Raw genomic sequence first — 21,638 nt, 5'->3', positions numbered from 1 at the left:
AGATTGTGGTCCATCATGACATCATTGCATCACGCAATTCCTGCAGATTTTCCAGGTGCAAATTGAAGCTGTGAATCTCCCGTTCTACCACATCCCAAAGGTGTTCTACTGGATTCAGATCCGGTGACTGGGAAGGCCACTGAAGAACACAGTTTGAAATCAGTTTGAGACGACTTTTGCATTGTGACGATGCATTATCATGCTGGAAGTAGCCATTAGAAGATGGCCATGAAGGGACGTAGCCATAAATTGTGGCCATGAAGGGACGCACATGGTCAGCAACAATACTCAAATAGGGTGTGGCATTCAAGCGATGATCGATTGGTATTAACAGGCCCAAAGTGTGCCAAGAAAACATTCCCCACACCATTACACCTCCTCCACCATGAGAAGGTGTACAGGTGTTCCTAATAAAGTGTTCATTGAGTGTGTGTATATATATATATATATTTTTTTTTGGGGGGGTATTTTTGGGGTATTTTTTTTTATGCATTTCTCCATCAGGTTGGCTCTCCATGTTGTTTTTCTTCACCTTGTCATCCATTTCCTCCCTGGCGTATTTTTGGACGGACCAATACCAGATCCGTCTTCTCCGGTGAAGGACTCAGCCAGCTCTTTGGCCTGGGCTAAGCCCAGGATAACCTCCTCAGTCTCCTTACCCTCCAGAGGGCTCTCACACTGTCCATTCTGGGTCGCTGTGGCAACAGGCGCCGATGGCCCGTTGGTGGTTGCTGTGGAGACGACGGCCTCATCTGTGAGCGTGGCTTCTGTTGCAGCTGCTTTTGAGGTGGTCTCTGTGAGGGTGTCTGTGGATGTTTCGGGGGAGGTTTCAGGGGTCTCTGCGGCTGGCAGGGTAGGGGTCTCTGGGGGAGGCAGGGCAGGCAGGGCTGGGGTCTCTGTGAGGGCAGCTGCCTTGCTCTCCTTGTTGGCTTTCTGCTGCATGAGCTGGAGCGCCGCCATCTTCATGAAGAGGAGGTATCTGGGGTAGGGCACAGTCGGTCAGTTGTGGACATGCACATCAAGGATGGGCACGAGTACCTGAGTAATCGAACAGACATTAAAACCTGAAAATCACTTATTTTCTTCCATCTCATCCTACTGCAAATTCTAAACATGCTTGCTATTGTTTTTGCAATGTAGATACGCTACTCTACATTGCTCTAGATATGCTCTTTGTATTTGTTGTGACACAAAGCTCAGTCAGTGGTGAAACTAATACGAATGTCCCCCCCATTTTCGGGCTAGGAACAGTAAATACGTTTGCCTCACATGTACAGTATATGTACAAGTGCCCTCCATAAGTATTGGAAAGAGGAAGCATTTTGTCTTCTTTTATCTCTATACTCCAACAGCTTGGATTTGAAATCAAACAAATTACTCTGGGGTCAAAGTAGAGATTCTCAGCTTTAAGTCAATATTTTTTTTCAGATTGGTTTCACCATTTAGAAAAGACAACACTTTTTATACATATAGTGCCTTCAGAAAGTATTCAGACCCCTTCACTTTTTCCACATTTAGTTGTGTTATAGACTCAATTTAAAATGGATTAAAAGAATTTGCCATCAATCCACACACAATACCCCAGAATGACAAAGCGAAAACAGGTTTAGAAATTTCAGTAAATTTATTAAAATTGAAATGCCGAAATACCTCATGTACAGAAGTATTCAGACCCTTTGCTATGACACTCTTAAAATTAGCTGAAATGCAAAAATGTCATATCACTCAATAAGTTGAATTGAGGCCATCTTAATGCAAGGATAATAGTTCATGTAATTGTGGAATTAATATATTTGTTTTTATAGGGTCTCTGATTTGCATAGGAATCAATTACACACTGTGTAGATTAGGATGTCACTACCAACTCAGCAAATTTCATAATTTTCTCTTGATCTTGACAAAATCCCCAGTCCCTGCCAGTGACAAACATACCCATAACTTGATGCAGCTGCCACTATTCTTCACACAAGAGATGGTGCGGAAACTGCATTACATGTGCTGGATTTGCACCAAACTTAATGCTTTGTACTAAAACCAAATAAACACATTTCCAGCCACTTTCTTTGCTTTATCACTTGAATTCATTGTTGCAAACAATTATGGATATGAGAGCGATTCTTTCCCATTAAGGGATTATTTTTGGCCACTTGGTTATAGACCAATTTTGTAGAGTGACTGAGATGATGTTGTCCCATCGACTGTGCTTTTTCCTCTCCACCATTCAACTTTTTTAAGTCTCTCCAGGCCTCAGGATCGCATTCCTGAGCAGTTTTGTTTCTCGCCATTTGCTCAGTTTGTAATGACAGCCTGATCCACACCTGATCCACATTGATTCCTATGCAAATCAGAGACCCTATAAAAACAAAAGATATTAATTCCAAAATTACATGAACTATTATCCTTGCATTAAGATGGACTCAATTCAACTTCCTGAGTGATTTGTTGATTACATTTTTGCATTTTAGCTAATTTTAAGAGCGTCATAGCAAAGTGTCTGAATACTTATGTACATGAGGTATTTCTGCATTTCAATTTTAATACATTTACTGACATTTCTAAAAATGTGTTTTCGCTTTGTCATTCTGGGGTGTTGTGTGTGGATTGATGGCAAATTCTTTTAATTTAATCCATTTTAAATTGAGTCTACAACACAACAAAATGTGGAAAAAGTGAAGGGGTCTGAATACTTTCCGAAGGCACTGTCGTCCCCCCATTTAAGGGCAGCAAAAGTATTGGAAAATTGGCTTGACAGGAGATTCTGGTTAGTCAGGTGTGTTCCGTCACATCATTTGTGCAGCAAAAGAGAGCTGTCAATGTCTAGTATTGATTCTAGGCTTTGTATTTGTCTTTGGAGTCTGCTATTGGTGTCTGTCAACATGAGGACAAAAGAGACGTCAATGAAAGTCAAGGAAGCCATTCTGAGGCTGAAATATCAAACAAATCAAATCAGAAACATCCTTACACTTACCAAAATCAACAGTTTGCAAAATCATAAAAAATAAAATAAAATAAAAAAGCACTGGTGAGCTGAACAGGCTGATAGGCCAAGGAACACTTCTACAGTGGATGACAGAAGAATGCTCATAATTAAGAAAACCCCCCAAACAACTGTCCCACAGATCAGGAACACTCTCCAGGAGGTTGGCGTGAATGTGCAGAATACATCACCAGCCGAACTGGAGGCTTCACTGCAAGGTGCAAACCACTAGTTATCCTCAAAAAGGATGGTCAGGTTTGCTGAAAAGTACCTTAAGAGCCTGCAGAGGTCTGGACAACCATCTTGTGGACAGATAAGACGAATATGATCATGTACCAGAGTGATTGCAAGAGGAAAGTTTGGAGAAAAAAGGTGCCCAAGATTTACAGCATACCACCTAATCTGTAAAACATGGTGGAGGGGGTGCTATGGTGCTGCTCAAGTACAAGCAAATGCCTCTAAAATTCAGTGGATGGTTGTGGGGGGACATGCAGCGTTCGGCCTGTAGAGGGAGCTACAGGACCGTGGCCAGGGTTGTGTCGGCGAGGCTTCGTTGCACACCTGTTGCAAATGAAGCCTTGTTGGCTAGTGCTTAAGATGTGTGTGCCTTTGTCATTTGAGTAGGTGAGCTGGGAACGGCGACACGGGAGAGAGAGAGTGGAGAGTGACTTTTGAGGAGGCTGAAAAGCCCACGAACATTATTACCAAGACCCTTTATGAATAAACGGGAGGAATCCCTTACCGATATACTGCGTCTGCCTCTGTGTACGAACGGACATTGTTACAATGGTGCTTCATAATATGTAGTCAAATTTAAATAATGGTATTTTGAAATAAAATACCGTTAACCAGAGCTGTTGATTCTTTCAGAGACTTTATTCACAGAGAACAAAGCCGGGTCAGGTTTGCAAAGTTGAACCCCTTTCACTTCCGTTACCTGTCTTTTTATAGACATCACATAGGTCAACACCCTTCATTCAACAAACGTCTACTTCCTGTTTACATACACCAATAATATTCAAGAACTACATTTCGTCATCCCGGGGCTACGCCCCCTTTGGCTTGGCGCCGATCAGCCTACTGGAGAAATCAATTGACCTAGGCTGTTTTCTAAAGCCCTTTTGTCTTGGCTGTTTACAACTGTGTTTATCACCCATCCATCCTGTCCCTAGATCACTCGATTATGTTTATACAGCTGTGTACCATTCTACTTCAGCATCCATACCCTCTAGTCAGCCCCCACTTATCTGATCTCACCCCTCTGAGATGTTCCAGGACCATCTGGTGTCCTTGTGACCTTTTCCCCTAGGTGTGGGATTACCAAGGCTAGTATTTGTCTTTAAATTTACTATATATTCCCCCCTTTGGGACTTAATAGTCCCACATCCTAACTTAATGAGTAGTCAATGATACACTAATAAAACATATAAGTGATTTCAAGACAATGTGGTGAGACGCATGGGCGTAGCCCTTCATAATGATTAGGGCCGTCACAGCCAATGGCTTGCGTCACCGTCCTATTTATTCCGAGGTAGCGTTGTGTCGGGAGGTGCCACAATTTGTCCCCACGTTACTTCCTGCTACGCCCCCCCCCCCCCCCCCCAGTCAACTGGCTACCGGTATGTACGCTCCTTCTATGTACGCTCTGGCTAATTTGTTTGTAGCATGGTAATTTATTCTTTGCACGCTGTGGTCGCTTTGCAGCGCTTCCACCTGTTGCTTGGCGGTGTCCTGTCTTGGTCAGTGGTGCGTGCTGGGCTATTGATCGCGTAACATTCTCTATGGATTCATACCGAACGTAAACATTTTGCGGAGCTCTGTGAGCTCGCTGGTTGGAATGGGAAGTCGTCAACTTCCTGGTACGTATCCCATAATTTGGATCTCTATTGCTCTTGTTTTTACCATTATGTTTAGCACTAATGGGGTGTCCTGTGTGCCTTCTAGGTACTGCCGGTTGTGGCCGTGCCTACTGCTGTTTTTGCCATACGTAGCTTACCTGCATGGCTGCCTCATCCGCCCTGAGCTAGCCACTTGCCTGGAAGATAGCGGCGAAGACGCTAACAACCGCTATTTTTAACTGATACGGCTATCTGTTGTCTTGTCCTTGTGTGTTGTCTGTCTGTGTTGCAATCAGTGTGGGTGTGTTCTGGGGAGGTTTTGGTTACTTTAGGGGATTTTGTTTATGGTGTGCTTTAGTCCTGCTTAAGTTAACCCTCTGCTTGGCCGCCCAACCATAGTTTCTGTCCTTCTGTCTAGTTGTGGGTTTATTGTTTGTTTGTTTGTTTATATATTCCCTCACCTCCTTTCTCTTCTTTTATTTTTCAGGTGCTGAGTGCCCAAGGCAGGGAGGCAGCTAGATTCCCTTGGTGGTGGTGTCCCTTTCCCCGTGTGTTCACGTGTGCCTCCTGGTTTTTCTCTTATTTTGCCATTTTGATCCTGTTTTGCGGTGTGTATGTGCGAGCACGAGTGACTGATTGGTGTTGTTGGACCCTCTCCCTCTGTCTCCTGTTATCTCGCCCCCCTGCTGGTAAGCCTCAGCCCTGATAGCTTTGTTTCCCCCCCCTACTCATACAGTGTGATTGATACTTGTCTTGTATATTATATGTAGAGCCTCTATTTTTATAATAATAAAGATAACTTATTTTTGGAACCTTGTCTCTGGTGCTGTTAGTCAACGAACATGTGTGCCAAAGTCTAATTGAGAGTTCATTGGTTAATATTTCCCTGGGTGCAATTCCCAGGGTGGCGTTGTCTGCTAACCCCCTATTCCTACCGCCACAACAACATACATAGGCAACTCACAGAAGTAAACATAACCTGTATGGCATCAACAGTATGACATTCTATTAGCTCCTGGGGACACGCCTCCTTTACAGGTGGGGGCGAAAAACCCATTCTTTCATTTGGGAAAATTCCCCCACGGTTCTCACCATATCCAATCGTCATTGAGCAACCACTTTACAGGTCTGCAAATGAGCACCCGTCCCCATGAGCTACACTAAACTACATTTAAATGATTACACAAATTGTTAATAAAAAGTAAAACATCACACAACACATCATTCTATTATGGGACCTATATGTCCAACACAGGGTAACACTCCTTCTCCCTTAACCATGGCCATCCCACTGTGCCTTTATGCATACATTCAACATGGTCATTCTATCAGTACTACACACAATAATTGTCACACATAACACTTTAAAAGACGTTATTGTCCATTCAAATTGTCAATATTCCAAAGGGAATATAGTCCTTGTATAGCCAGGATTTCGTCTTTCTTGAGGATTGTAGCAATGCTTCTCCCCTGTTGGTGTAGTTATTAGCACTTGCTAGTCCTGGCTGGGAGTCTAGACGATCTCGTCATCATCGGATGAGGGGGCAGAAGACTCACTGCTGCCTCCCCAGTTGAGAACAGGATATACAGTGGGGGAAATAATTATTTGATCCCCTGCTGATTTTGTTAGTTTGCCCGATTACAAAGAAATGAGCGGTCTATAATTTTTATGGTACTTTTAGTTGAACAAATAGAGACAGAATATAAACAAAGAAGTCCAGAAAAAACACATTATATAAAGTTATAAATTGATTTGCATTTGATCGAAGGAAATAAGTATTTGATCCCCTACAAACCAGCAAGAATTCTGACTCATATAGACCGGTTATATGCCCATGAGGCACACAGATTAGTCCTGTCACTTTAGGAAAAGTACTCCTAATCTCTGCTTGTTATGGGTATAAAAGACACCTGTCAATAGAATCAATCTCTTCCATTCCAACCTCTCCACCACCATGGGCAAGACCAAAGAACATTCAAAGGACATCCGGGTAAGAGTTGTAGACCTGCACAAGGCTGGAATGGGCTACAAGACCATCAGCAAGAAGCTTGGTGAGAAGGAGACAACTGTTGGTGCAATTATTAGAAAATGGAAGAAATACAAAATAACCATCAATCGCCCTCGACCTGGAGCTCCATGCAAGATCTCGCCTTGTGGGGTAAGGATGATCATGAGAAGGGTGAGGGATCAGCTCAGAACTACACGGGAGGAGCTTGGTAATGATCTCAAGGCAGCTGGGACCATAGTCACCAAGAAAACCATTGGTAACACACTACACCGTAACGGATTGAAATCCTGCAGTGCCCGCAAGGTCCCCCTGCTCAAGAAGGCACATGTACAGGCCCATCTGAAGTTTGCCAATGAACTCTTAAATGATTCAGAGAAGGCTTGGGAGAAGGTGAGGTGGTCAGATGAGACCAAAATTGAACTCTTTGGCATAAATTCGACTCTTCGTGTTTGGAGGGAGAGAAATGCTGAATGCTACCATCCCCACCGTCAAACACGGAGGTGGAAACATTATGCTTTGGGGTTGTTTCTCTGCTAAGGGTACAGGACGACTTCACTGCATTGAGGGGCCAATGGACGGGGCCATGTACCGTAAGATCTTGGACGAGAACCTCCTTCCCTCAGCCAGAGCACTGAGGATGGGTCGTGGATGGGTCTTCCAGCATGACAATGACCCAAAACATACGGCCGAAGGCAACAAAGGAGTGGCTCAAGAAGAAGCACACTAAGGTCATGGAGTGGCCGAGCTAGTGTCCAGACCTTAATCCTATAGAACATTTGTGGAGGGAGCTGAAGCTTCGAGTTGCCAAGCAAAAGCCTTGAAACCTTCAGGATTTGGAGAGGATCTGTAAAGAGAAGTGGACCAAAATCCCTCCTGAGATGTGTGCAAACCTGGTGACCAACTACAAGAAACGTCTGACTTCTGTGCTTGCCAACAAGGGTTTCTCCACCAAGTACTACGTCATGTTTTGCTTGGGGATCAAATACTTATTTCCTTCGATCAAATGCAAATCAATTTATAACTTTATATAATGTGTTTTTTCTGGACTTCTTTGTTGATATTCTGTCTCTATTTGTTCAACTAAAAGTATCATAAAAATTATAGACCGCTCATTTCTTTGTAATCGGGCAAACTAACAAAATCAGCAGGGGATCAAATAATTATTTCCCCCACTGTAGGTTCTAGGTGGCCTCCCATTTTGTCGACTGCCATCTGAGCTATCCCTCTGGTTACACTCATCTGCTTAATGGTGCCCTGTATAAAGAAGGATCTCAAAACAGGCATTATACAACAAAATAACAGTCCTAACACTACTATCACTGTCACAACCATTATTCCCATTTTCGCCAACAGTCCTCCCCATGATCCTAGGATGTTGTCTAACCAGTCTAGTTTCCCAAAGTCTGTGCCCGCATCCTGTCTCACTTCCTGTCTCAACGTCCTTAGTTTAGTCATTGCTCTAACAAAACTTCCTGAAGGATCAGTGTTATCAGGAATGAATGGTACAGCATTGGTCCCCAAACATTTTACACACTCCACCTTGAGCGGCCATCAGAAAATGTAATGCCTGTCTGTTCTGCCATGTCATTCTGCTTGTCTCTCTGACCTGTTCTCCTCGGGCTGATAAGGCATCATCTGTGTAATTGATGAACCTCTGCTGATTGTAATAAATGGCATTTATCCAATCCACATTTTTATTTATTGTAGGCCAAAGGAAAATTGATTCTAGTCCTGCCAGTATCTGGCTTCTAGCCTTATGCTCTTCGGGTACCCCTCTTGGTACTCCTATGGCATCTATATAAACTGCAGGGTCTGCCTGATACGCCCTCTTTCTCCTATTTCCTGGTTTAGCTCCTTCCTGATCTAGTTCTTGCTTGTCAGCCCATAATCCAGTGTCATTTCCTGACAAAATAGTCACCGACTTGGCTAGCGTAACCCTAGCACATATTCCTGACCAGTCAGAGGGTAATGCCGCCAGTAGCTTTCCTTCTCCACATACCCAATAGTAATCTGCTACTGGCTCATTCTGACTAAGATATATATCGGTTAGGGGCATGTCACCTGGTGCCCATGGAGCCCCTAATCTCCGTGCCAGTGGTCCAGAGCAGTTTCCTTGCCTATCTTGTTTTATCCCACGTCTCTCATTGTCTATTTCTTCTTCTGTCTCAACCGTGTTAGGGGGAAGTACTACCATACGGGTAGCATTCATATATATCCCTATTGCTTGGTTATAAGGTACTTTTGGCCTAGGATCTTCCATATTCCATGGTACAATACGCCATGTGACATGACAGTTCCCTTTAAATTTCCCCAGGTTAGAGGTGCCATATGTTGTATTAAATGGTTTGTCGAAACATTCAAACTTCTGCTTCCAATCAATTGCATAGGGTCCGGGGATCTCCCTCTTTGCCTCATCTACTCTCACATCTATTTTCCTGCATTGTTCTCTAAAAGTTTGAGCATAAAACGGATGGTATCTGGTGTTGCTTAAGACCCCCAAACATTCGGCGGGACAATATGGTTGATTCGTTTCTTCTATGTGACAGAACTTTTTATGAAACTGTGCACATGCCTGGTATGTGTGTGGGCTAGGTACCACTCGTAGTATTTTAAGTGGTGATGGACTACACATGAGGCAATCTCCTTTTGTTACTGACTGGGCTGTAAACTCTACCCATTTATACCAATCATTTTGCTTTGCCTGTTCCCATAATGTATTTGCCTGGTTCAATTCTTGTGTTAAAGCCTGTCCTATCTGTGACATCAAATAGATTAGCATTATTATCATACAGAGCACTAGTCCCTTCCCCGGAATTCCCCGGGTTCTACTGTCTTTCCTGTTCGGCTGGGGGCTGGATTTCAGGCCCCCGTTCAGCCTCTGTACCTGTTCCTTCATTTCCTCTGTGCTCCTGTACGATCTCACCCGTTCCTTCGTCTTCTTCTCTGGTTTGCCTGAGTTCTTGCCTCGGGACCCGGGTGCAGTGGTTCAAGTGGTACCAGTTTAGACTCCCTCGGACTTGTATTGCAGTGGGGGTGGCTCGCACTACCTCGTACGGTCCTTCTCTCCTTGGCTCGTTCCACTTCCTTCTGAAGACTTTGATGTACACCTGGTCTCCTGGAGTTATCGGATTGGGCAGGGGTGTCTCCGGCTCCGGCTGCTTGTCTTTTTCCTGTGAATATAACTTTATGTATCTCAGTTAGTTGTTTCATATATTGTTTCAATTCCATCTGAAGTTGTTCAAGTGTTGGTCCTTTATAAGGTCCTCTTATTGTTGGCACTGGCATGGGTCGACCTGTAAGCATTTCATGCGGTGTTAAATGCGTATTTCTGTTAATCTGCATGCGATAACTCATCAATGCAAGTGGCAAGGCATCTACCCAGTTAAGCTTTGTGCTGGCACATATCTTGTTCAGCTTTGTTTTGAGGGTACCATTTATTCTTTCTACCATTCCTTGTGATTGTGGATGGTAGACACAACCCAATCTTTGCTTTATTCTTAACTGCTGTATGACTTGTTTCACAGTTTTCTGAATAAATGCTGCACCATTATCTGAGCTAATCTCATTAGGTATTCCAAATCTGGGTATTACTTCTCTTGTTAGAAATTTAACCACTGTTCCTGCCCCTAATTCTGCCGATGGCGTTGCTTCTACCCATCTGCTGAATCTATCTATTACAACAAGCATGTATCTTTTCCCATTGACCTTTTTGATCATGTCTACATAGTCCATTACCAAATGTTTAAATGGTCTGTCTGGAACCGGTATGTGTCCTAAAGGTGTTTTAATTCCCTTTCTCACATTGTTTTGTGCGCATACTGTGCATTCTGCTAATGCATTTTCTACCATAGCCTGTAAATAGGGTGACCAATACCCTTGGATTTTTATCTTTCTCACAACTTCCCCCCTTGCACAATGGTCAAAACCATGCGCATCAGCGATCAAAATCCCCAGTAGTACAGTAGGCGCTACTATAGTACCTTCATGCGACCTCCACAATCCTGTAGAGTCTACCTTCGCCCCCCTTTGGAGCCACATGGATTGCTCATACGGCCCTGCAATCTGTTGCATGCAAATGATATCCTCTAGCTGCGTTATTGGTTCTATTAATACCATTGGGGCCAACACAGCCACCTCACACTTCGAGGCTCGCTTTGCCGCTTCATCGGCAGCATTATTGCCCTGAATAATGTAATCATTACCTTTCTGGTGCGCCTGACATTTAATAATCGCTAACCGCTTTGGATTCATCATGGTCGACATCAATTCCTTAATTTGCTCACAATACTGTATAGGTGATCCATCACTTTTCAAAAAACCCCTCTGTTTCCATACTGCTCCAAACAGATGACAGACTCCGTGCGCATACGCTGAGTCAGTAAAAATGTTCACTACTTTGCCTTCTCCTATTTTACAGGCTTCTGTCAGCGCTCTTAGTTCTGCCAACTGGGCCGATCATGGTTGTGGACAGCTGTCTATCTTCTCATCTTGAAACGTCTGCCCTACTTGTTTGACTATGCCGTACCCTGCATGATTACCTAAATGATCTCTGTAACATGAACCATCTACAAAATATGTGTCTTCTGCATATGGTAAGGGTGTTGATTCTAAGTCTGGTCTTAACCTAGTGAATGTTAGTGATTGTGCTATACAATCATGTTCTTCCCCTTCATCTGCCAGTGGTATTAACTCAGCTGGATTTACTGTACTACATCTCTTAATAGTGATATCTGGGTATGTTAATAATGACAAATATGACAGGTTCCTAGCTTGCGTTAGAACAAACCTTCCCTGTTCTAACAGTTCCACTGTCTTGTGATGTGTGTATATTGTTATTGTCATTGTGACTGATGAGGCCTTTTCATAGGCATAGTGCATAGCTGCCACTCCCTGAAAACAGGGCGGATACCCCTGGGCCACACTATCTAGTTTGGTGCTATAGTAGGCTAACGCTTGCTTTGTCCTACCACTACACGTGTCCTGTACTAACACTGCTGAAGCATACCCATTCCTTCTGTTTGCCACATATAATAGGAATGGTTTGTTATAATCGGGCACAGCCAAGGCTTGTGCCCGTTGCATTTCTTTTTTCAATGTTTCAAATGCTATTGTAGCTTCTGTTGTCCATATTAAAGGGGCTTTCAAGCTCTGCTGACCTGCTGCTTTCATCAGTCTCCTCAGAGCTGCTGTTTTTAGCGCATAATCCTCTATCCAATCTCCGCTGAACCCTGTCATACCCAAGAACGTCATTGTGGGGGGACATGCAGCGTTCGGCCTGTAGAGGGAGCTACAGGACCGTGGCCGGGGTTGTGTCGGCGAGGCTTCGTTGCACACCTGTTGCAAATAAAGTCTCGTTGGCGAGTGCTTAACATGTGTGTGCTTCTGCCATTTCAGTAGCTGAGCTGGAAACGGCGAGAGGAGAGAGAGAGAGAGAGTAACTTTTGACGAGGCTGGAAAGCCAACAAAGAGTTGTTACAAAAGACTTTATGAATAAACGGGAGCAATCCCTGATCCCTATACTGCGTCTGCCTCTGTGTACTAACGGACCTTGCTACAGTCATCATTTGGCCCACAGTTATTGGTTTTGGTGCTTTGCTTATACCTTCTAATTGTCCTGGTGATATTGCTTTTAACCTATGCGCTATAGTTCTTACCAGATAGTCAACCTGAGGTAAACAATATTGCAATTTAGTTCTTGACACCTTGTGTCCCCCCTTTGCCAATTGTTGGAGAACTCTTATGGAGTCTTCATGACATTGTTCCAATGTGATTGAACAAATTAACAAGTCATCCACGTATTGGATTACTGTGCTGTTTACCTCCAGGTCTTCTAAATCTGCTTTTAGCACCTGGTTGAACACATGAGGCGAATGTTTGAACCCTTGAGGTATTCTAGTGTAAGTGTACTGTTGTCCTCTGTAGGCAAATGCAAACAAGTATAGACTTTCTTCTGCTAATGGTACACTGAAAAAAGCTGAACATAAATCTATCACTGTATAGTATTTGGCTGTTGGAGGAACATTTGTTAACAATGTATGAGGATTTGGTACTTCTGCTGGCCAATCTTGTACCACCTAATTTACTGCCAAGTCATGTACCAACCTCCATTTGGACTTGTCTGTTTTTAGAATTGGGAGAAGTGGAGTATTGCACGGGCTGTTCGTTTTTTCTAAAACTCCGGCTGCTATCAAACCCTCTATTGTTTTGCTTATTCCTTCCTCAGCTTCAGGTTTCATAGGATATTGGGCTTTTCTTGGTAATACACTACCCTGTTTTGTTCTTATAATTATAGGGCTTGCTGATTTTACTAAGCCCACATCAGTGTCATGTTTTGACTTTCCGGGATCTGTTCCTCCATGTTATCTCCTTAATTGATTATCTGACTTTTCTTTTATCTGAACCTGTTGTTTAACCAATATGGCCACTTCCTGTGGTATGTCACGCCTGAGGGCTCTGTCTGGTGACTCTGGCGCCCCCCTCTGGCCACTCGGGTCAATCCCTCCCAATCAGCCGGGATTCTCCCTAATCCCCTTCACCTGTGTTGTCTGTCCCTGGTTACTATTTAACCTGTGTGTTCCCTCATGTCCCTGTCTGAGATTCTCCCCGTTGTTTTGTAAGTACCTGACCTACCTTACCTGTTTCTAGTGATGGGCAAATGAAGCTTTTGTGAAGCACTGAACCACTTGAGCCAATTGTTTCGAAAATGGGTTCATTACTCGAAGCTTCAGTTACAGTGACCTCTCCTGGCGAAGTGCAAGGCTGCAGTCAAATTAGGCAGGCTAGTTGGTGGACAGGAGGCTTTTAATTACATGCACGCACGCACGAACACACACACACACCTCAATGAGCAGTGTTGGAGAAACTACTTTACTTTTGTAGAAAAGATCTTTTGTTCTGAAGCATCTTTGCTTTGATCACCCTTGGATTTAAAGTATTGTAACGACCCTGTGAAAGGCCCGTTAGCAACTCCGTCAAGGGAGTTACCTCTCTTGGTGTTGTGGCTAGCGCGGCCGGTTTGTAAGCGAAAGATTGCGAGTTCGATACCCGCTTAAGGCAAGCTGCTCTACCCCGCCGTTGATACAGTATCTTTGCTTTGATGAAATTCCTTGATGCACACACACACTAACACTGAATATCATGTTCTATTTACAAATAAAGATTGATGAATGTGTGTATTGTGTTACTGAGGAGAGAGTGCTGGGGAAAATATGGCATAGGTTGGGTGTGTTTGTGTAACTATGGCAGGGGGTGATTATGTGGGATGGGGAACACTCAAAGATTACAAGAAGAACACTCAAAGAATACAAACGCAATACCAACAACTCAACAGCAACAACGCACCTACTACGACAATCCACAAATTGTGCATTGTTTAGAGCGGTTATAAAGTGTTGAGGCACTCAAATTCAAAACTGTCGCAACCTATCACCTGTCAGAATCGAGACGAGGCAGTGCCAGTGAATCACCTGATTGGACCGCGAACCAGTCAGGTGATTCATTCAGGCAACGAAGCAGTTGCTGCTTCGGACGTCATATGTCACATGATTTTTTTCGCACCAAAGCAAGCTTTGAAGCAGTGCTTCGATGGAATTGTTGTTCAGTGTTTGAAGCACGTATCGAAGCTTCAGTGTCAAACTGCCATCACTACCTGTTTCCCCTGTTCCTGTATTCCTCGTCCAGTTTATCTGCCGCCTGTGTAGCGAATATTTCGATTACGGAGCGTTTGTTCTCCTCCTTTTATTTTTTTCCTTACTCCCAGTGTTTTGTTTGTTCCCGTGTCCCCATCCTTTATTATTAAATACACCTTCAAGTACACTTGGCGCCTGTGTTCTGAGTATCTCTTCGCTTTTGGGTCCACCACACTGCCCCCACTCGTAACAGTGGTATACCATTCATAGGCGTGGCACATATTATTTTTATGAATTCCTTGTCTGCCGACTGTTTTACTAATGGGTTATTAGTTTCTTTCCAATTACTTTTTAATGCGGTTCTCATCATTGGTCCCAAGTCTCTTGCTCTATACCCTTTATTTACCATTAATGACACATGAGGAGCAGCATTAGGTATATTATACCATTTTTGTACAAATTCTGATTCATCTATTCCCTGGTCTCCCTGGTTTCCCACTATAATATATTGTGACATTAAAGGGACAACCAGATTTTTGGTTTGCTCCTGCCAGATTTGTTCTTGGCAGGGGTTGCAATTTGGGTCAAACTGCACAGTGCAGTGATAGTCAAATCGTGGCCTCCTTGCATCTGGCAATTGGGCTTCAATATATTTTCTCCATTTTAACCAATTTTGCTCTGTCATGATTTAATTCCCCTAACCAATAAACATTTGCGCTTGCAGTTATGGGCATTTCTTGTGTCTTTATTGCCATATTATCTACATATACACCTTCTGGGGAACACCATATGTTCATCTCCAGCATGCATAATGCATCCCTCTCCAAGAGATTTACTGGAGTCTGGTCAGAGATCAGTATGGGCAGGGTTGTGGCTCTGTCTCCTATCTTCAGACTTACTGGAGTTGACATTGGAATTAGCTGCGCTTGTCCCGAGAATCCTACTGTTTTAACACATTTTCCTGACATGGGGAGGTGAGAGGCATATTTTAGACCTACACAAGTGTAGGTAGCTCCTGTATCTATCATCATGGGTATGTCTCTATCTTCTATTTGAACCTGCAGCATTGGTTCTTGATCAGCTTCTGTGGTTAACACTGGAAGCTGACCCTCCCTTTTCGGATTCTCTGGGCACCCCTAATAACCATAATTTAGTCCCCTATATGGATTGGCTGGTCCTTGTGGAGGCTTCTGCTGTTGCTGACCATAGCCCTGTTGACTATTTTCCCTCGGCTGCCATGGATTAATTGTGCATTGCCTTCGGTTGTGTCCTGCTTGGTGACATCCCCAACACACCCCGGGTGGACCAAGTAAATCTGTTCTTTGGAACTTTCCTTGGGGTCTCTGTCTGCCCTTCCATGGCTGAAACTGCTGGGGCTGCTGGGTATACACCTGAACTACAGGTACGGTGGGTTGCTCTTGTCCCTGAGGTCTCGGCACTGGAAGTGGTTCTGGTGTGGCTCTGTATGGAACTGGTTTCCTGGTTTCGGCGCTCATTGCGCCTTGTACCTTCTTTTTGTTCCGTTCTGTGAGTTCCCCCAGCTGGAGCTGTTAACTTTCTCTGGTTCTCCTTTTCTTGCTCCTTTAGCCTTGACGCATCTTTCCGGTATTTTTCCACTGCATGGACCAGATGATCACAGAATTCCTTATGTGTTTTGGACGTGAGTCCCACCACATCCTCTAACCTGCTTTTCACCGGAGGGGACATGGCATCTATCACTGCGGTTCTGAACAGAGTTGTCATCAGTGGGTCTCCCTCGGGGTCTGCTTCAGTCTCTAGTTTCCACTTCTTTAGTTGCTGGTGCAGGTATGTGGCAGGATTCTCAGTCTCTCCCAGTGGTTCTCCCTTCAGGGTCTTAATATCCAGCCTCTGTGGATACTCTTCTCTCAGGGTTGTCCACATCTCATTTCTGGTCTGGTCAAATGACATCCCATCGGCTCTGGTATTGCCCGTGGCTTCTCCCAGTCCACAACTTATGAGGATGTCTTCCATCTTTGCCACCCCCAGTACCTTGGCCAACAGGGCTTTGAGGTCTCCCACCGCCAGCAGTTTCCCTGCAGTCTCTTCCTCAAAGCTTCTAATCCATTTACCTGCTCCATCATGTACAGTGGGGGAAATAATTATTTGATCCCCTGCTGATTTTGTTAGTTTGCCCGATTACAAAGAAATGAGCGGTCTATAATTTTTATGGTCCATTTATTTTAACAAATAGAGACAGAATATCAACAAAGAAGTCCAGAAAAAACACATTATATAAAGTTATAAATTCATTTGCATTTGATCGAAGGAAATAAGTATTTGATCCCCTACAAACCAGCAAGAATTCTGGCTCATACAGACCGGTTATATGCCCATGAGGCACACAGATTAGTCCTGTCACTTTAGGAAAAGTACTCCTAATCTCTGCTTGTTATGGGTATAAAAGACACCTGTCAATAGAATCAATCTCTTCCATTCCAACCTCTCCACCATCATGGGCAAGACCAAAGAACATTCAAAGGACATCAGGGTAAGAGTTGTAGACCTGCACAAGGCTGGAATGGGCTACAAGACCATCAGTAAGAAGCTTGGTGAGAAGGAGACAACTGTTGGTGCAATTATTAGAAAATGGAAGAAATACAAAATAACCATCAATCGCCCTCGGCCTGGAGCTCCATGCAAGATCTTGCCTCGTGGGGTAAGGATGATCATGAGAAGGGTGAGGGATCAGCCCAGAACTACACAGGAGGAGCTTGGTAATGATCTCAAGGCAGCTGGGACCACAGTCACCAAGAAAACCATTGGTAACACACTACACCGTAACGGATTGAAATCCTGCAGTGCCCGCAAGGTCCCCCTGCTCAAGAAGGCACATGTACAGGCTCATCTGAAGTTTGCCAATGAACACTTAAATGATTCAGAGAAGGCTTGGGAGAAGGTAATGTGGTCAGATGAGACCAAAATTTAACTCTTTGGCATAAATTCGACTCGTCGTGTTTGGAGGGAGAGAAATGCTGAATGCTACAATCCCAAGAACACCATCCCCACCGTCAAACACGGAGGTGGAAACATTATGCTTTGGGGTTGTTTCTCTGCTAAGGGTACAGGACGACTTCACCGCATTGAGGGGCCAATGGACGGGGCCCTGTACCGTAAGATCTTGGACGAGAACCTCCTTCCCTCAGCCAGAGCACTGAGGATGGGTCGTGGATGGGTCTTCCAGCATGACAATGACCCAAAACATACGGCCAAGGCAACAAAGGAGTGGCTCAAGAAGAAGCACACTAAGGTCATGGAGTGGCCTAGCTAGTCTCCAGACCTTAATCCTATAGAAAATTTGTGGAGGGAGCTGAAGCTTCGAGTTGCCAAGCAAAAGCCTTGAAACCTTCAGGATTTGGAGAGGATCTGTAAAGAGGAGTGGACCAAAATCCCTCCTGAGATGTGTGCAAACCTGGTGACCAACTATAAGAAACGTCTGACTTCTGTGCTTGCCAGCAAGGGTTTCTCCACCAAGTACTAAGTCATGTTTTGCTTGGGGATCAAATACTTATTTCCTTCGATCAAATGCAAATTAATTTATAACTTTATATAATGTGTTTTTTCTGGACTTTTTTGTTGATATTCTGTCTCTTTGTTCAACTAACAGTACCATAAAAATGATAGACCGCTCATTTCTTTGTAATCGGGCAAACTAACAAAATCAGCAGGGGATCAAATAATTATTTCCCCCACTGTATATACACCAGTCAAAAGTTTGGACACACCTTCTCATTCAATGGTTTTTCTTTATTTGTATTATTTTCTACATTGTAGATTAATACTGAAGACATCAAAACTATGAAAGAACACATGGAATTATGTAGTAAACAAAAAAGTGTTAAACCAGAATATGTTTTACATTTTAGATTCTTCAAAGTAGCCACCTTTTGCTTTGATGATAGCTTTGCACACTTCTGGCATTCTCTCAATCAGATTCATGAGGTAGTCACCTGGAATGGTTTTCAATTAACAGGTGTGCCTTGTCGAGAGTTAATTTGTGGAATTTCTTGCCTTCTTAATGTGTTTGAGACCATCAGTTGTGTTGTGCAGAGGTAGGGTTGGTACACAGTTCTATACAGTGAATAGCCCTATTCGATTACTGTTCTAATCCATATTATGGCAAGAACCACTCAACTAAGTAAAGAGAAACGACAGTCCATCATTACTTTAAGACGTGAAGGTCAGTCAATCCGGAAAATGTCAAGAACTTTGAATGTATCCTCAAGTGCAGTCGCGAAAACCATCAAACGCTATGATGAAAGTGGGGTGAAAGTGAGGTGTGTCCAATCTTTTGACTGGTACTACATACATATATATATATATACACACACTCACCGGCCACTTTATTAGGTACACCTGTTCAACTGCTCGTTAACGCAAATATCTAATCAGCCAATCACAGGGCAATAACTCAATGCATTTCGGCATGGAGACATGGTCAAGACGACCTGCTGAAGTTCAAACCAAGCATCAGAATGGGGAAGAAAGATGATTTAAGTGACTTTGAACGTGGCATGGTTGTTGGTGCCAGACGGGCTGGTCTGAGTATTTCAGAAACTGCTGATCGACTGGGATTTTCACGCACAATCATCTCTGGGGTTTACAGAGAATGGTCCGAAAAAGATATCCAGTGAGCGGCAGTTCTCTGGGCGAAAATGCCTTGTTGATGCCAGAGGAGAATGGCCAGACTGGTCCGAGATGATAGAAAGGCAACAGTAACTCAAATAACCACTTGTTACAATCAAGGTATGCAGAAGACCATCTCTGAATGCACAACACGTCGACCCTTTAAGCAGATGGGCTACAGCAGCAGAAGACCACACCGGGTGTCACTCCTGTCAGCTAAGAACAGGAAACTGAGGCTACAATTCGCACAGGCTAACCAAAATTGGACAATAGAAGATTGGAAAAACGCTGCCTGGTCTGATGAGTCTCGATTTCTGCTGCGACATTCAGATGGTAGGGTCAGAATTTGGCGTAAACAACATGAAAGCATGGATCCATCCTGCCTTGCATCAACGGTTCAGGCTGGTGGTGGTGGTGTAATGGTGTGGGGGATATTTTCTTGGCACACTTTAGGCCCCTTAGTACCAATTGAGCATTGTTTAAACGCCACAGCCTACCCATCTTCTGATGGCTACTTCCAGCAGGATAACGCGCCATGTCACAAAGCTCACATCATCTCAAACTGGTTTCTTGAACATGACAATGAGTTCACTGTATTCCAATGGCCTCCACAGTCACCAGATCTCAATCCAATAGAGCACCTTTGGGATGTGGTGAAACGGGAGATTCGCATCATGGATGTGCAGCCGACAAATCTGCAGCAACTGCGTGATGCCATCATGTCAATATGGCCCAAAATTTCTGAGGAATGTTTCCAGCACCTTGTTGAATCTATGGCACAAAGAATTAAGGCAGTTATGAAGGCAAAAGGGGGTCCAACCCGGTACTAGCAAGGTGTACCTAATAAAGTGGCCGGTGAGTGTGTATGTATGTATGTATATATATATATATGTATATGTGTATGTATATATATATATATATATATATATATATATATATATATATATATATAAATAAAAGTGGATGTAAACTCACTGGTTGAGGTAGAAGCCCCGGGTGGAGGCTGTGATGCTGATGTGGCACTCCTCCACAGTCACCATGTACATGTAGTCCCCGTGCATCTTCCTGTTCCCTGGCAGAGGGTTCCAACCACTCATGATCAGGACCTTCAGGCACTGCCTACCACGGGACACGGGGGGAGGGAATATGTTATATTGGTTGTGTTCAGAATCAGTTTTGCTTGTTGCTGCCCCCGCTGGCCATGTGCATATCCTTGTAAACAAACCAAACATGAAAAAGGCACATAAAGGCCAGTGTCCTACCAGACACCAGATTTTAGAAAACTTTGTTTGGACTAATACAGCATCCTTCATGAACATCATGGCATCTCATTCCTTGATGGCTACCAATTAATCATGGCCATTTAGCACTATTTTAAGGTTAAAATCTACATGCTGGACCTTTAATAATACTTGCATGAGTGGATATTTTTCATACACATTTCATAACGCAGATTGCATTTTTTCATTGAATGCAGTATGCATGCATCATATCCTGTACTTTCAAGCATGGAATGGCTATTCATACTCACTATGCTTACCAAATAGTATGGAGGTATGCGATTTCAAACAGCCATTATCACTGCTCCATACCTTCCAGTCCTTGTTCTGTGGCTGGAGGGGTACCAGGGAGCGATCTTTGCTGCCAGGCAGGATGTGCTCTAGGGGGGTGCAGTCAATCTGCTCAAGGTTGCTGCCTTTCTTCTTCCGCTTGTCGCTGTCTGTAGTAGAGAAAACATGGAGGTCATCTTATATAGCCAGACAACTTTGCCTGTGCAGAACACTGACCATCACACACACACACACACACCTCCCAGGTCCCCATCAGTGAAGATGCTGAGGAAGGAGAGTGAGTTGCAGTCCACGCCGTTGTAGGCATCAGAGGAATCCAGGCTCTTCAGCAGGTCTCTGATGTGGCGCACATGGATACGGGCCTCACGCACTGTGTAGGGCTCTGGAGGATGGAACACGAGAGAACAACCACTCAGCTAAACATCCAAATAGGTCTTCAGAATCTGGTACAACATACTGTACTAAATAGTTCATACTGCATGAGAATGTACTTCGCATTACATATCCCAAAGTATCTCTAGTAATAATGACAATTTTTTATTTGTATAGCACTTTGAAAACTCAGACACTTTACATCAAGAAAAACAAAGCGAACCAAAAAATAAACAAAAAAGAAGAACCTACTAAAAGCCATTTTAAAAATCTACAGTAGGGAGTAGGGACCAGAGGCCACAACCATTACTTGACACCTGAGCTTACCTTCCACCACTTTAAGCAGGGAGCCCTCCTGCAGGCCCTCAATGGACTTGAGCTCAGCGAAGTTGTCCAGCACGTTGCCGTCCAGCTGCAGGGAGAAACAGGTGCGATGGCAGGTATCCTCGCGGTCCATCAACACTTGGTGGATCTCCTGAACCATCTCCTGGGGTGACACCTGGGGGGGGGGTTAAGGGTTGGGAGGGAGGGAGCTAAGCATAGAGCATCTTGTACGTACGCCTGTTGCAATAATCTGCCGATACAATATTTATCTGTTT

The 21,638-nt window shown here is 43.9% G+C and overlaps 1 protein-coding gene across 1 annotated transcript in view; it reads right to left on the bottom strand.

The window, feature by feature from the left end:
• LOC310824041 (clustered mitochondria protein homolog) overlaps positions 1–21,638 on the bottom strand; it is a gene marked incomplete at both ends in the record, with an annotated part of 41,757 nt that overhangs the window by 8,424 nt on the left and 11,695 nt on the right. Inside the window, 5 exon segments of the mRNA XM_083696933.1 lie at positions 573–979; positions 20,072–20,211; positions 20,689–20,816; positions 20,906–21,049; positions 21,367–21,538. Coding sequence (XP_083553059.1) covers positions 573–979; positions 20,072–20,211; positions 20,689–20,816; positions 20,906–21,049; positions 21,367–21,538 — 991 coding nt within the window.

This window comes from Argentina silus (assembly GCF_951799395.1).
Source record: "Argentina silus genome assembly, chromosome: Y".
In the NCBI taxonomy this organism is placed as follows: Eukaryota; Metazoa; Chordata; class Actinopteri; order Argentiniformes; family Argentinidae; genus Argentina; species Argentina silus.
The sequence above is the reverse complement of the archived record's forward strand: the minus strand, read 5'-3'. Positions and strand labels throughout refer to the sequence as shown.